Here is a 16,323-nt window from a genome sequence, read left to right as displayed (position 1 = left end):
AAACATTTTTTACGAAGGTAATAAATGCCCATCCGAATGTTTTATAACCTGCCACCAGGCAAAAATTTCTCTACTCACCCAGGTGAGCATCATTAGCTCACAGATGGCACTTCCACATTCCAGACTTGAGAGCACCATCCTGTGTTTTGTTCCTAAATCCGCTCCTACTATTCCTCCCTCTCTAGAAACTTCACACTCAATGCACCAAAACCAAAATCCATTACTGGCCTACCCTCTGAGCTCCATCCAAATCTGTCTCTCCCCACTGTCCCCTACCTCACTTACCACCATCCCCGCCCAGCCAACTCATCCGTTTCCCAAGCAAGAAACCTCATGTTGCCTTCTACCGTGGAGCTCAGTGTCCCATGGCCACAGGACTAGAGTGCACAGAGAAGCGTGGTGATGCCACGGGCACCCACCAGAGCCACTCACTCATTCTGTGGGAGCACCAGACCCCATGCACGGGCCGTCTAGTGCTTCCCCATCCTCCTTTGCCAAGTGTCCCAATTCAATAGGGAATTCTCAGAGTGAAACCCACCATGGACTTCGAAAAAAACGGAACTAAAAAGTGGGTAATGTTTTGTAACAAAAACTCAGAATTCTGTAAAACCATGTAAAGCTGAATATTATCTAATAAAGGGCTCTGAAGGTGTTCTCTGAGATACCTGTTGAATCCTCATCGCAAATAATTTCACCACATTCTAGCCGAGTTTGAATCACTGTTTTGCTCTCATCGGATGATTGGGAAAGTTATAAAACAGAGAGAAAAGCTGATTTATTCAGTGTAGCAAAATAAATCAGTGGTGGAGAAAAGACTAAAAATCTAAGCCTTCCCTAAAATCATAAGGTTCCCACACATGCTGTTCTGCCATTGACTTGTAAATACTTCTTACCTCCAAAACTTTCAGAAACACCCAGAAGAATTTATCACTCTGTTTAAGCAAATATCTCCCAAATACAGTCACGCTTCGTAAGTGAATCACAAAGATGATTTCTGCTAACTCCTCCTCAAAAACATGTCTTTATCTTCCAAACTCTTACTCTACAGTCATGGGCAGCAACATATTGGAGTCACAATGACATCTCTTGTTCTCATGAAACTTAACTCCTTCCGTGCCTGAGGCCTCTACAGTGCGCTCATAAATCCAGCTCTGGGAAGAAAAAGACCTTGTCTCCAAGTTACATGGCCCTCTCTCCACGGTTACCAGAAAAGATGGCATTTGTTTGGTTAAAATGCTGCCAACTTGAAAGATGTCATGGAAATTGTGCCTGATCTTTTACAAATGGCTACCATTATTACTCACAATGTCATATCAGAAGGATGATTTGTAGTTAAACTTGAGACTCCCCATCTTCCTATGAGCAGCAAGCTAGTGCCTGGTCCCTAGCCTCCTGGTTAGGTCGTGTATCCTCCTGTGGGGCCCATGCCATGCTTCAGGGACCTGTTTTGCATGTAACCCTCCGGCACTAGCAGCCCTGTGTGACAGCCATGTGCACTGACACTGACCCCAGCCCAGAGAGCGCTTCCCTGGAAGAGGCCCTGGAGCGCTGAGTTCTTCTGGGGCCCTCACCCAATTCAATTCAATCCGGGCAATATCCTGGAGATCCCAACATCAGTGTATTCCCTCAGGAACATAAGCTTGGCGAATCCACTGAGCTGCCTCCTCTACGCTGTTAATGAAGTTTCCAGGCTGCCTCAATGAAAACAAAATTTCAGTGTGTTCAATGACTCCATAAAACATGATGGATGCATTCAGGTTTCAACACTGGTGTGTCTTCTTCCTGTAGATAGTTGTAGTGAAGAGAGCGTATGGTGATTATGGCGATTTATCTTTGCATACAAAGGCGTACTCAGACCAGAAGAGGAAAGGCCCACAATAAGAACTGATGATGAAAATGAGGCCTCGAGAAGGTTCTGAAATAAGAGGGTGGCTGAAGCACATAAGGACTTTGCCGAGTGTGAGATTTTCTGTCCTTCCGGCTCTTCAGATGTTTGTCGGCTGGCACTGCCTTATACCATGTCAAAGCAGCCTACAGTGTTCCTGTGTGGAACTTACCGCAAATGTGGGTAAATGTTGACTTGTGTGTTTTGTGGTTACCGTTTGTATCCTCCATGTGGACTATCTGCTCCGTGTGGACAAGAGGACATTGCCATTGCTGTGCCTGACAGCGCGCCTTGACTGGGGAACCAACAGTGAGTGAATGCTAGAAAGAGCCCCTAAACCTGTGAAGGAAGACATGCTGTGAATCAGAGCGCCCAGCGCGTAAAAGAAGGAAATAAGCGGTTAGATTCTCTGAACTCTATTCTGAAGAGCGACCTGATGAGTTGATGACTGGACCACAAAAATGGCATCCTGACAACAATCTACCAGCTAAGTATTCCCGAGGTAAGTTCTGCATTCAGAAAACCAACTCTCTTGGTGGCAGTTTTCCACATTGCACAGCGGCTGGGGGGGCGTTGTTTAAGTCAACCCTTGTGTGTGCGCGTCTCAGTGTGTGCATAGTTGGATAATCACATGAGACAAGCAGATGCAGTCGCACCTAAACGCCGCTAATCAAAGTATTTCATTTCAAAAGTCACAAAAATAGAACCCAGAAAATGCCACTGAGCAGTGTCAGAAACTTCCACAGTGATGCACTGTTCTTGGGAGAGTTCTCTCTCCTCTTTGAAGTGAAAGAGTAAATATTATCATTTGATAGTCCTAGGGCCCAAGAGGGCAAATACGAATGCATTGTGCTGCATGGGGGGGGGGGGGTGGCGAGCAGCGGTCCCCACGACGACGCCAGCAGAGTTGCTATGAAGAGCCTGTGCCCTGTGCTAGAGCTGGCCAGGAGGAAGCCCTGCCCCGCGGAGCTATCTGATCCTGAATCTTCCTTGGAGAGATACACAGCGGGTAAAGAGGGGATTGCTGGCTTGTTTGGTTTTGTTTCTGTGATCCTTGTTAAGAAGGACCTCTAACAGGCGGTGAAGACCATCAGCTCCTAAATCTCAGCTTGCTTTCCCTGCGAGAGTCCTGCAGGACCACCGGTGGTGGGGGTGGGGTGAAAACCCAATTGTGAGACCCGCAGGCTACGGGAGGCAGCAAGGAGAGGAAGGTCGGAGCCCCAGGGCTGGCGGCCCGCTTCCAGGCCAGCCAGGCAAAGCAGGTCTGAAAATGCGCTGGAAAGTGGCTTTGGGGATGGCAGCGCCAGCTTAGGATGCACACGATGGGCGTGTGGGTGCGGGAGACACAGAAAGAGAAATCGGGGTGTGTATGGGGGGAGGGGGGCCAGTATGTAGCAAGATACACAACCTGGGGGCATTGCCTGTGGACCCTGAGACCCGAGACCGCGGGCGCTGTCCAAGCCCTGGAGCCAGCCCGCAGCTCCCGGGCCCTGACCGAGGGGGCCGTGCTTGGTACCCCTGATCGAGTGCTGCCTGGGCGCGTCGGTGCTCCCCAGGGTGGGAGCAGCCCCTGCGGTCCCGCTGCCCCGGGGGCGGCGTCGAGACGCTTATTCGCGCCTGCAGGCTGCCGAGCCGCCGCGGGCACCGGAGCCACTGCCCGCCCGCGCCTCCCCGCGCGCGCCCGGCGCTCACCTTGCCCGGGAAGGGCCCCGGGAGCAGCAGCTTCAGCGCCTGCCTCTTCAGCTCCACCAGGCGGGCGTTGCAGTTCTCGCACCAGACGCCGCGGTCCGAGCCGGGGGAGGAGCCGCCGCCGCTGCCGGAGCCCGGGGAGCCCGTGCCGAAGCCCGGCGAGCCGCCCAGGGACCCTGGCGAGCTGGTGCCGATGCCCGGGGAAGCGGGCCCCGGGGAGCCCGTGAAGGAGCTCGGGGACGAGGTGCCCGAGCCGGGGGACGGGGTCCCGGACGAGCCGAGCGCCGACCCCGCGCCCTCGGGGGTGGGCCGGCTCCCGGCGCGCGACTCCTCATAAGCTTTCCGGTACCAGCTCTCGGGGGAGAAGGGCGCCGCGGGCTTGGTGGGCGAGCCGACTTCGTTCACCTGCCCAGGAAGACAAGCCCGGTGTTGGAGTCGCAGGGGCTGCGGATTCCCGCGCCGGGGAGCCGGGCTGGGGGCGCTCATACGGGGGCTGGGGGTGGGTTCTGCGCGCCACCAAGCACCCGGTGGAGCACGATCGAGCACCTTGTAGTCCTGAAGCCAAACGTGCCCCCACCCTCCCCGCTAAGTGTCCTTCAGTGACAACCCCCCCTCCGGGTGCACCCACCCTACGCCGGCTCCCGGCGCTGACCGACCCCTCGTCGGGTCTGGAAGAGAAAGGCATGTTTGTAAACGGTTTCGGGAAGGGGGACCCCTAGACTCAGCCACCCATTGCTTGGAGCCCTGCACCCAGCCCAACAGGGGCCCAGGTGGAGTCCCGGGGGGCACGGTGACTTCTGGAATTTTATTCATTCCAGACACCACGCTGCAGATGATAAAGGTAAAGGACAGGGTCGCCCGGTTCCAGGGACACGATCCCGGGCAGAGAATGCCCGGGAAGCCCTCAACCGCCGCAGGACGGTTTAAAAGTGCAGGAATGCTGCGAAAGTTATGGGGGCAGGGCAGCAGGGACGCGGGAATTGCGGGCGCTGGGAGAGGGGCCGGCGCGCCCCGGCAGACCCGCCTCCGCGCACGCACACACCAGCGGGAGCGGGGCGCCTGCCCGCGGCCGGCGCCCACCGACGAGGGCGGGCACCCGGGCGGCCGAGAGGGGCTCGGGAAGCGTCCCCGCCTTGGTCCTCGCCCAACTTACCCCGTATTTCTTGCCCCGGGTGGAAACGGCAAGCCTCTCTTTATTCCCAGCTACCGAATTCATGGTGATGTATCCAGAGGAGCGTGGCTGAGGCTGCCCGCCGCCGCCGCTGCATCCAAAGGGTCTTCCACACCGAGCGGTTCCCCAGCCGTAAGGGGAGGTCTCTGCCCCTCGGTCAAGGTGTCTGGATTTGGAGGGAAGCAAAAAAAAAAAAAAAGGAAATGGACCCCAGAAGTAATGGCACCAATTTTCAGGAAAGGGCTAGGCTGGGTGATTTATTCTCTTCTTCCAATCATGCTTTTCCTCCTGTCTCCGGCTTCCTCCCGTCACACACTCTCCGGTCGCGGTCACGTCCAAATCATTAGCATGCTTCCCTCTGCCCAGTGAGTCCGTGTGCCTCCTCGCCTGAAAGCCGGGATGGAATCGGCCCGCCCGGCAGCTTCAGGGAAGGTGGCCGAGCCTGAGCCTGAGCCTTCGCCTCGCCCGGCGCACGGGCTCCGTCAGCCGAGCCGGGTGTGGGAACTCGCCTCCTTCCCCGAGGTCTGTAACTGAGTTAAAGAAGAAATTCTCCCCAAATATCCAGCTCCAGACTCGGGGAGGAGCCTCGGCGGCGTGTCGCGGCGGCAATATCCGCCGGCCCGTTTTGCATGACAGTTCCGCGAGGGCAGGCGGGGGGGCGGCTGCGCCCCGGTCAGGGCGCGCGTGTGCGCCCCGGCGCCGCGCCGAGCCTCGAGCAACGTCGCCCCGCGGCCGCCCGGCCGCCGCCGCCGCGCCCGCCCGGCTCCATTTTACGCTGCGGCGCTGCGGGCCGACATTGCGAGTCCGCCCGCCGGGGGCGAGGGGGAGGGACGGCGGGCAGGTCGTCGATCTGGGGCCTGGCAGGGAAGTTGCTGGCGAGTGGCCCGTGGCCGGGGCGCGAGTGAAACCGCCGGCGCTGCGGTGCCGCGGGAGGGAGCGCGGCCGGACAGCGGGGCTGCGGCCCGACCTCCCCCGCCCCCGATGCCGGCTCCGCCTGGCGAGGCTTCACCTGGTGCCTTGGAAACGCGGTGCAAGAGGGACTGAGTCACAACAAGTCCACCGGCGTGCCAGGGCCTCCCCCCCGCTTTGTTCTCCTAGACCTGTCCTGCAGACCTTGTCTACGATTGCGCTGCTGACCGCGGGCCGGTCTCTGGGCGCCCCCCCCCCAAGCACTGGGGGCTTCCACTGCACGCCGCCCCCCGAGCCCCCACGGGCGGTTTGCAAATCCCCCCAGGACTGGGACAGGTGAGCCCAGGAGGCCGGCACGTTTTCTCGTCTGGAAAGCAGCGAGTCGCCGCGCTGCACCCTCGCGACGTGGACGGCGCGGGCCCAGACAGGGGGTGTGGCGCGGGGTGGCCCTTCCTGGGCTGCGTCCCTTCGCCCCCGCCGCTGCTCTCCCGAGATTGGGGCCCGCGGAGTCACCCGCGCACCCAGTCACCGTCGGTCTTTGAACCCCCCACCCCAACCCCAGCGCCGTCACCCCCGCGGCGCAAAGCCGGGGAGCGCAGGAAGCCGGCATACGCCGGGCTCCACACGTGGCTGCTCCAGGGTATCATTTATCATTTCCCGGGAGGACATTTCTTCTGGTGAGCCGGCAGATCTGTTTTGTGGTGACCTTTAATTAACACCCCGCGAGACGCCTCTCGAAGGCTCAGCCGTGCCCTGCGCGGGGATCACGTGAGGTGTAATGGCATCCCAGAGCCCCCCAATGCTGGGCCCAGAGGTGGCGAGAACGCTAAGGACACCCGGGGCTTTCCATTCCCCAGGCTTCCTTCTGAGCTGAGGACGGGCCTATTCCCTGGTCCTGGGGCACCGCCCCGCACCCCCGCATCCCTACGGGAAATTCCTTTCTATGCTTCCCCGCCGTCTTCCTCCCTCCCCCGCCGCGCTCGCGTGGGAATCATTCACAGCCACTCAAGCGATGTTAGATCAAAATGAAGATGTTGAGAACAGTGTGGAAGTTTCCATGACGTTCCTACTGCCAATTTTAAAGCAACCAAATCGAGAGAGGACCTGGTGGGGCGGGAGAAGGTGGGTGGAGGGACGGGAGGTGGGGGTGGGGTGGGGGGAACACTTTCAAGCTGCAATACCAGCTCACACCCGCCAATTCTGCGAAGGTGCAGCGAAAAATAAATCGCCATTAGCCGCACGCTGCATATCAACCAAAAAGTGGTGCGTCGTCGTAGGCAGGTGACGGGGGCCAGCCGGTGAGTGGGGCCGGTGGGGTGCCCAGGGGCGCTCCCAGATCCGCGCTGCAGACGGTTGGGACCAGAGATGGGCTCATCTGCATCACCTGGTAGCCTGGGGCGCGAACGGGCGTTCGGTGGACTCGGAGCGCCCTCTGCTGGTCACAGCTTATAACCAGGGGCCCCTAAGGAGTTGTTTTAAATGTCTGTGAAATGTCCAGACAGTGCAACACACGAATCTTAAGTGTACGCTCGATGAATCCACACGTGTGTCCTACTGCCGCGAGAGCCACCTCCTCAATCAAAATAAAGATTTCCATCAAGTTCTCTTGTCGGGTACCCATCCTTCAAAAGCAATATATTCTGCTATCACCATAGTGTAGCCTGATCCTTAATTGTTTTAATGCATAGAACCCATGGGGTGTGGACCCTTTTGTCTGGGTATTTCCTTTAACTCAAGGTTTTTGAGCTTCGTGTTGTTGTTAGTGTCAATCTATTGGTTGTATTTGTTTTTTTCTTCTCTCACTCTCTTTTTCTGCCTTTGTGTTAATAAAATATTTTGTAGTATATCACTTTCATTCCTGTTCTCAATAGAAGAACTATAATATGCAGCTTTAACTTAGAGTTAACATTGTGCCACTTCCCCTAAGCATGATATATATTTACATGAGGATCCTTCCAGTGCACCCCTTCTTTTGTGCTGTTTTTGGTATATTTTAGATCAACATACACTTAAAACCCAAAACACGGTCTTAAAATTTTTACTTTAAACAATCTGTTGCCTTGTAGTAAAATCCGTTTTTAAAAAGGAAGGTTTTTTTTAAAATATGTATGTATATCCTATTTTATAATTTATTGGGCTTTTCTGGTTTTCCCCTATAAAGCTCAAATTCCATCTACATCATTTCCCTTCAGCCTCAAGAACTTCCTATCGTATTCTTTTACTGAGAGTCTCCCAGCAGAAGACAAAGCAATCCAGCAGCCTTTGATGTATAAAATAGCCAGACAACACTTCTGCCACTGAGTCCATTCCACCTTTAGGACAGAACAGAGTCCTTGAGACCCTGGAGTCACAGCGACGGTTAGGACACAGTTGAACTGCCCACTGGGTTTCTGAAACTACCTCCTTACGGGAGTAGAAAGCCTGTCTTTCTCCCTAACGGGTGTTGGTGATTTCAAACTGCTGAGCTTGTGATTAGCAGCCCAGCAAAGTACCTTATTGTGCCAACAGAGCGCCCATACTCATAGGGACCGCCTGATACTGTTTAAAGGAATAGAAAGCCAGTCTTTCTCCTGCGGAGATGCTGGTGGTCTTGAGCTGCCGGCCATGTGCATGGCAGTGCAGTGTGTAACCACACCAGGGCTCCATTAGAAACATGTAAATGTGTAGGGGCCACACAGGCTTATCTTGGCTCACAGATCTCAGAAAGTGAAGTGGCATGATCGAATCAGTCATGCATATGCATTGTTCATGCTTGTGTATTGCTCTGGTCATGCATATTCATTGCAGTGCCTAATGATTAAGGAACCCTGAAACTTGGGTCTTTCTCTCTTTGGGGCTTTCTGGATGAGTGAGAGGAATGCAAGCACACCCCTGGGGACAATGGAGCTTCCTGCCGCCTGGACTTTGCCCAGACTTTGCCAGATGTGTCCTTTCCCTTGGTCTAATCAATAGGCAACTGTGCATATAGGAATTGTCTCTCTTAATTTTGTAAGCTGTTACAGAGAGTAATCGAACCTGTGGGAGCAATGAGACTCTGACTTTGTTCTGGTGGCAACAGAGTCCTAACTTATGAAGACCCAGCTCTGGGTGGCTGGGTGACAGAAGTGCTGTCCTTGCAGTTGGTGAAAGATAGAGTCCTTGCTGTGACGACGTTTCTTCTGGTTCATTATTTATTTCTCTGCTGCTTAAAAAAAAAACAACCTTCTAACATAGTTATAAAACAGCAATGATGCAATTACCATGCTATCAACTGCAGGGGGCAGAGCAGCTAGTCTGAAGTGCAGAGTTGGGTAGACTCCAGAGCCTGATGACACGGAGTGATGAAATCTGACCTTGCTGGTGGCCAGAGTCAGAGAGGAAATGCTCAGGACGTGGCTTACAACAAAGAATGGCCACATGAGGAAATGAAGCCTAGATCAACTTCCAGATGGGAATTGAGTGTGTGCTGATCTTCACCATGCAGTTAGTGGTAAGCAGGTTTGCCCACCTTGCCCCTTTAGCAGCATTACACTTGTCATTAAACTCTCTCTTCCTCTCTTTATCTGAAAATGTCTTTGCTTCATTTTCACGTTGAAGAAGAATCTTACTGGATGGAAAAATGTTGGATGAACAGGGATTGCCTTTCAACCATTTAAAGATGCCCTACATTACCTTCTAGTGTCCCTTGTTTCTGTGAGAGGCCAGCAATGTGACTCTGATGTCCCTGAGTGCTTTGCTTTGCAGTGGCCTACTCAGGGTTTGCTGACTGTCTAGTATCTGTAAGTTGATTTCCACACTTGGTGAATTTTCAGTCATTATTTACTCACTCCTACCCCACCCCGCCATTCCATTCTCTTAGCTCTCTGTCTGGGACTCCAATTAGACTGTTTGCTATTGTCTGATAGGTGGTGCTCTTAATTATTTCAATCTGTATCCCTCTATGGTTCAGTCTGGAAAGTTTCTAAAACCCACTAGCATTGAGTCTATTCCGACTCATGCTGCTGCTGTTGCTGTTGTGTATCGTTGATTGGGTTCCGACCCATAACGATCTACGTACTACAGAAGGAAACACTGCTCAATCTTGCGCCATCCTCACAATTGTCCCCGTGTTTAAACTCATTGCAGCCACTGCGTTAATCCACCTCATCGAGGCTCTTCTGGGGTTTTGTTGCCCCTCTACTTTGCCAGGCATGACATCCTATTAAGACTAGACTCCCTGATAGCATGTCCAAAGTGCATAAGACAAAGTCTCACCATCTTTGCTCCTAAGGAGCATTCTAGCTATACATCTTCCAAGACAGATTTGTTGGTTCTTCCGACAGTCCATAGTCATTTCAACATTCTTCTCCAACATCACAATTCAAATGCATGCATTCTTTTTTGGTCTTCCTTATCCAATGTTGGACTTTCACATGCATATGAGGTCATTGAAAATGCCATGGCTTGGGTCACGCAAACCTGCGAGATGTCTTTTGCAGCAGATTTACCCAGTAAAATGTGACACTTGATCTCTTAACTACTGCTTCAACGAGCAATGATTGTGGGCCCAAGCAAGACACAGTCCTTGACAACTTCCACCTTTTCTCCATTTATTGCTAACCCCTCTATAGGGTTTCCTGGTCTGAAAATCTTTATGGAAGCAGATAGCCGCATCTTTCTCCCACAGAGCTGTTGATGGTTTTGAACCAGCAACCTTGGAGTGAGCAGCCCAAAACTTATCCCACAGCATTATTAGAACACCCTTGAAAATTTCAATAGGTCTCTTAAATCCACTGATACTTTCTTCAAGTGTTTCCAATCTATTAAGCTTAATGGTGTATTTTTTCATTTGAATTTTACATTTTTTAGTTCCATATTTAATATATATTCTATCTATATATACAGGTATGCTTCACTTAACATCCATGAAACTTTCTATGAACTAGGACATCATGCAACTTGGACATTCTGTGAACAGCATCTTATATACAGGGAGTCCCCATAGAATCCATAATTAAATCTCTATAAAGCCTATTATATTAAACCTTATAGGAGTCCAGTGGACAAAGCTGAGAGCATTTTTCACTGGATACAGCAGACAAGCCTTGCTGGTGTGTGGCTGAGCCAACAAGGGCTATGCTGTCATCTGGGCTGGGTGTGGCAGCTGGTGTGGTGGCTCTGGTTGTCCCCACCCTGCTGATGCAGCTGCTTCCTATTCATGTGCAGCCACCACCACTAGAGCTGGGATGCCACAAGTGCCTTGGGCCCAGCTAGTCCTTCCACAACCCACAGCAGGAGCATAAAAGACCCCGGAATGAATGGCTGTACAGGTGACTGAAGCCGGAGGCGATGGAAAAGACACTACAGCTATGGGGACATGCCCTGGAACCCTGCTGCTCAGTGACTCATTTGCTTTAGGGGGCTGGGACCTTTAAAATCATTAAACAAAACAATAAAACTTACTGCCATCGAACTGACATCAGCTCATCACAACCCAGGAAGACAGGGTAGAACTGCCCCAGTGAGTTTCAGAAACGGTAACTGTTTATTCGAGTAGAAAGCCTCGTCTTTCTCCCTCAATGCAGGTGGTGGTTTTGAAATGCTGACCTTTTGGTTAGCAGTCCAACATGTGACCACTACACCTCCAGGGGAAATAATAAACAAAAGAACAGCTTTCCTTTGGTTGGAGGGAAACTGTGGGCCTACACATTAACCGCAGCTAAATGGACATTAAACAATGCACATCTGAACCTAAGGAAGTATCAATCCACATAAATAATGCATACATCATATTCAATTCTCTGCTTCTTCAAATCTTCTAACAATTTATAACAATAAAAGCTGTAATACCTGTTGTTGAGTAGCTTCTGACTCATGGCAATGCCATGTGTTAGAGTAGAAATTATCCATAGGATCTTCTAGGGTGCAATCTTTATGGAAGTATATTGCCAACCTGTTTGTCTGCAGTGCTGCGGGGTGGGTTCAAACTCCCAGACTTTAGGTTAGTAGACAAATAAACACAAACCACAGGCACCAGTGAGGGATTGATACCCAAACCAAACCCACTGCCTTCTGGTCCATTCTAATTCACAGAGACCCTGCTGACCATATAAGCCCTATATAACTGTCCTTTTGAATTTCTGAGGTTATAACTCTTTGTGGGAGCTAACAACAGAGTCCAGAGAGCAACTGGTGGATTCGAACCACCAACCTTCCATCAGAGCTTCTCTAAGCATCTATCTGTCATAGCTTTAAAATACTTTTTTGTTAATTTCAACTTTTGGCCTATTTGAGGGGGTCAATTTCTACTGACGGTTTTTTCTCTTATCTCTGAGTCACATTTTGCTCTTCCCACATCCAATAAATGCTAATTGTATGACAAATATTATTGCGACTCTGAATCCCCCTATGTCCCTTTAAAGATTTGAATTTTTCCCTGAAGGCTATTAAATTACTGACTGATCACCTTTAACTTGCAGTGCTTTGGGTTTATGCTTTGTTAGAGCAGTTCTAGTCGTGTTTCACCTTAAATCTAAGAGAGAGAAGGAAGGAAGGAAGGAAAAACCAAGCCAAAACAAAGAATACACAGTCCTGGGACTGAGCCTTGCTCCCTAAAGTACTGCTTTTCTGGTGTTTTGTTAGAAAGTCCTTAAACTTGAGACTCCAAGCTCAGCTCAATTCAGCCTCTAGATGCTGCTTTGTCCTGCCTGGACTTTTTATAGCTCTTCATGTATACAAAGTTCAAAATGTCAGCCAAGGCAATCGGGGAAATTTAGTGCAGATTTGAGGGCTACTTCCCTGTGGCTCTACCTCAGTTGACTTCCCTTCCTCCATCTGCAGCTGTTTTGACAGCCCTCCACAGTGGACTGCCTGTAAGCAATGAGACTGGCTGCCCCTTCAGGTCTCGCCACCCATGCCCCGCAGATGGAAAATGCCACAGACTCGCCTTCTTTAAGGAGTGAATACTTGACTCCCCTCTACATTCTGGCCGCTTTGGGTCTCTCCAGTGCCTTCCAAACAGATGTACTCTCCTTGTTTAGTCTCTCATTGGGTTTCTTGACGGGGAAGGGTACAACGTTCAATACTTTTTTAAAAATAGGAAACGACTTGTTTTTAACGGTTTCACTGCCATACAATTCACACCTCCTACATTTCAACAGTTCAGTCACGTCGACAAGCGTTACACAACCATCAAACCATCATCACGATCAATTCAGGACCTTTCTTCTTCCTTGTGCTCTTGGCTGTTAGCTCCCCATTTCCCGTCAGCCTCCCCTGCATTGTCCCTTCGAATCTAGTCACCCAGTTGTTTTCTCTACAGGTTTACCTAATATGGGTGCCATATAGAAAAAGACACACGAAATCAAAACAAAATACAAACAAATGGCTCCACACAGCAAAATGTAACAGCAAAACCTCAATCAAAAGCAAACTGGAAAGTATTTGATACAGCGTGTGTTAGTCTGGGTACTTTAGAGAAACAAATCCACAGAAACTTATATGTATGAGGGAGAGTTTTATTTAAAAAAAAAAAAAAAGGTAAGTGCACACCAAGAACACATCCCAGCCCAGTGCTGCCCAAGCCCACAAGTCCAACATTAGCCCATATATCCGACCCCAATCCACAAAGTCCACCTCCATCTCACAAAACAGACGCAATGATGCCGACTGCAGGAGGAAAGCCAAATCCGTTTATGTGTAAGCATCTCAGTGCTGACAGGAGTCTCCACATGGCTGCTCCAGCACCCAGGGCTGCATCGGGGTAGGTCCACGTGGCTTCTCCTTGGGGATGTCTTGCAGGAAGTGAAACTTGCCAGCTGAAGCACGGAACTGGTTAAGGCTCTGCACCCTGGTCCAACCACCACAAAGCAAGAGACCAGAGAACTAGAAAGGCGAGGCTCACCGAGCCATTTATCCCTCCGCCCTTCAATTAACCCCACATGTGTTTATCGGCCAGGTTGGCACAATAAACTAACTCACAGTGTATCCAATGGGAGATCAAGGACAAGGTGACACATTTTTACCTAACTACAATAGCATTAACCCGCTCTACAATGTCCTCTGTCTGATGACAAGACCTTGCCCATCTCTGGTCCACAGTCAGAGGGAATTCACCAGAGACTGAGTCCTGTGAATGGGTTTTGGGTTTTTGCTGTCATCCACAGCACACCAGGTGTTCAGAAATTAAGTTCATACCATTCCCGCCTCTGGGTTTTGATTGTATTATTTACAGTTCTTGGATCACACAGGCTGATGTGCTTCTTCCATGTTGACTTAGTCAAGGTCTCAGGTGGGTGACGACTTGTTTGAAGACGCGCCTTTAAGATACCAGACACCATTCTTTCTGTTAGCCGGGCATCATCCGCTTTCTTCACCACACTTTGCTCTAGCACCCATACCTTCAGTGATCACTTCACAGGGATCATTGAACTAATTGGTCATAGACTAGGTTCAATACTTTTAAATTTTGTCCTACCGATGACGTCGTCAAATCCACCTTGAACTTTTAGAATTCTTACTATTTTAGGAGGTTTTATGTTACAAGTTAGCAGCCTTTAGAGATTAGCTATGATTTTATTTTCAATTAGACTGAAAGGATTTTAATGATGTTACCAAACCCTTCAGTAACAGGTAGATGGTTACATCAATAGATATTTATCTCTTCTTTCCATTCCATATGGCTAACATCTTTACTTCCTCAATTATAAAGTGCAAAAAAAAGTTTAAATCTATTGCCTGGCTAAGAATGAAATTCTTATTCCATATTCCTATTGCTTAATTTTTTCCCTGTATACTCAACCATATTCATGGATATAATTGCAGCATAAGTAAATACATATGTAGAAATATTCTCAATCAAATTTATGTATATATTGGTGGGTATCGTCCCATTCTTCCCACAGCTGATCACTTTGTGTATTCATTACTGCTTAATTATTTCATGGCATCACTTCTTTGAGAATGTGTCATGGGACCTTTAATGTTTTCATCAAATGCAATTTTGCTTTCTCATTGTCTACAGCTCAGGAGTGAGTAGCACATAAATTTAATAGAGGTAAGTAAAAAATATTGCTCCAAAATCATAGAAAAGTTTATTAAATAAAAATATCAAAATGGGAAGATATTGCTTCTTGACCTACCTTCCCTCTAGGTATAATACTTCTGAAGGCACCTCTAAGCCTCTCATGAAAAATTCTGTACTCTTCAATTTAAACCACATCAAAAGAGAGTTTTGGCATCCTCAAGAGACTCCAAGTCTTATTAGATTTTCTTTGAATTTGGGGATCAAAAAGAAGTCTGCAGGGACAAGATCAGGGCTGTACGGTGGATAGGATCAGGTTTCCCAATGAAATTCTCCTAAGACGACCTTTACTACTGTGGTAGTTACCTAATCTCATCTCAACTTCATAAATAGAGTGAAGGGGTGAAGTCTAGCCTGTCAATCAGGTCACAGCCTGATAGTACCTCTTTGTGGGCATGGCCTTCTCAGAAGGAAGGTCCTGGGAACCTCTTCTTTCTCTCTCAGCTTCACTTTCCTGTGATGAGTCACTTCAAGCCATTCTGATGGCAGCCAGAGCCCTGGAGATGCACCCACCGCCACTGGATTTACAAGACTTTGCATCCACCAGCCTGTGATCGTCCTGCATTCTGCATTATTGTGTGTGGCTGTGTGAGTCTGAAAAGTAATCTATGGACTAGTAGCATACTTCTGGACTTGATTGGACTCGACTGGGATGTTTGCTTGATATATAATTACCTCTTGATATAAAGCTCTCTCTTACACATATATGACTGATCCCAGATGCGTTGCTCTAGTCAACCCAGTCTAACACAGCTACCCTCAAAGAATGAGCTGAAGCATCTTTGTGATAGAAAAAAAAATTCTCCGCAACTTTCTTAGCCTTTTTTCCCACCGGTACAGTTTTCAGGTGTCGTAAAATATCTATGATCATCCTGTGTCCTTCAAGAAAACCTATCATGATTACCACTTTGGAACACCCCCCCCAAAAAATTTGCCATAAGCTGCAGAGCTGATTTCGCTGCCTGGAATTTAACTGGCCTCACAGATCCCCTTGGAAGTCACTGTTTCAATTGGACCTTTTTTTTAGGGGGGGGGGTGGAAGGAGGACACACCTTAACATGACTAAGACGAGTGAGAATTTGTCTGCACTCATCCACTGCTCACAGAAGCACGTTCAAGCAGTCTACTTGGAATAAGGCCATGCATGTATGAACCACAACCCGGGCAGCAACACATTTTGACTTATGTTCATGTAACTAAAATAAAACACCATGATTTTCAAAATCAGAAAGCATAAGCCTTTAGAGTCAGAAGTCTAAAGTTTAGACTATAGGAAGAAAATTCAAAAAATCTAAATGAAACTAGCAGCTTCTAATTGCCAAGCAGAATGCAGAATATAACAGATTCAACTCCTCTTTAATAGTTTTCTTTCAAACTAATTTCCATATCAGCTCAGGCACCAGCCTGCCAACGGAGGCAGCAGAGCGCATGTGCCACAGGCGGCTGTGTTTCTCCTTGAAAGAGCCTTATAGCGGCATGCACTGCCCATGCGGCATCTTGATGAGTACACAGACAACATTTGCATATAATCTGCTGGCTCTCTGGAGACCACATGATCATGTGTGGTCTGCCAAGGAACAATCGTCCAACTGACGACTTCAATTTGTGTGCTTCCTCGTGAGGGCCATG

General features: G+C 49.6%; 1 protein-coding gene across 1 annotated transcript in view; it reads right to left on the bottom strand.

Moving 5' to 3' along the window:
* Positions 1-5,566, bottom strand: part of KIF26B (kinesin family member 26B) — a 587,401-nt gene extending 581,835 nt beyond the window's left edge. Inside the window, exons 1-2 of the mRNA XM_075531356.1 lie at positions 4,728-5,566; positions 3,578-3,979 (exon numbers count right to left, since the gene is read on the bottom strand). Of these exons, the coding sequence (XP_075387471.1) occupies positions 3,578-3,979; positions 4,728-4,790 (465 nt within the window). The 5' untranslated portion in view covers positions 4,791-5,566. The remainder of the gene's footprint in view (positions 1-3,577; positions 3,980-4,727) is intronic.
* Between the last annotated feature and the right edge of the window lie 10,757 nt (positions 5,567-16,323).

This window comes from Tenrec ecaudatus, chromosome 1, assembly GCF_050624435.1.
Source record: "Tenrec ecaudatus isolate mTenEca1 chromosome 1, mTenEca1.hap1, whole genome shotgun sequence".
Lineage (NCBI taxonomy): Eukaryota > Metazoa > Chordata > Mammalia > Afrosoricida > Tenrecidae > Tenrec > Tenrec ecaudatus.
Note: the sequence above shows the minus strand (reverse complement) of the source record. Positions and strands in the feature narration are given on the sequence as shown.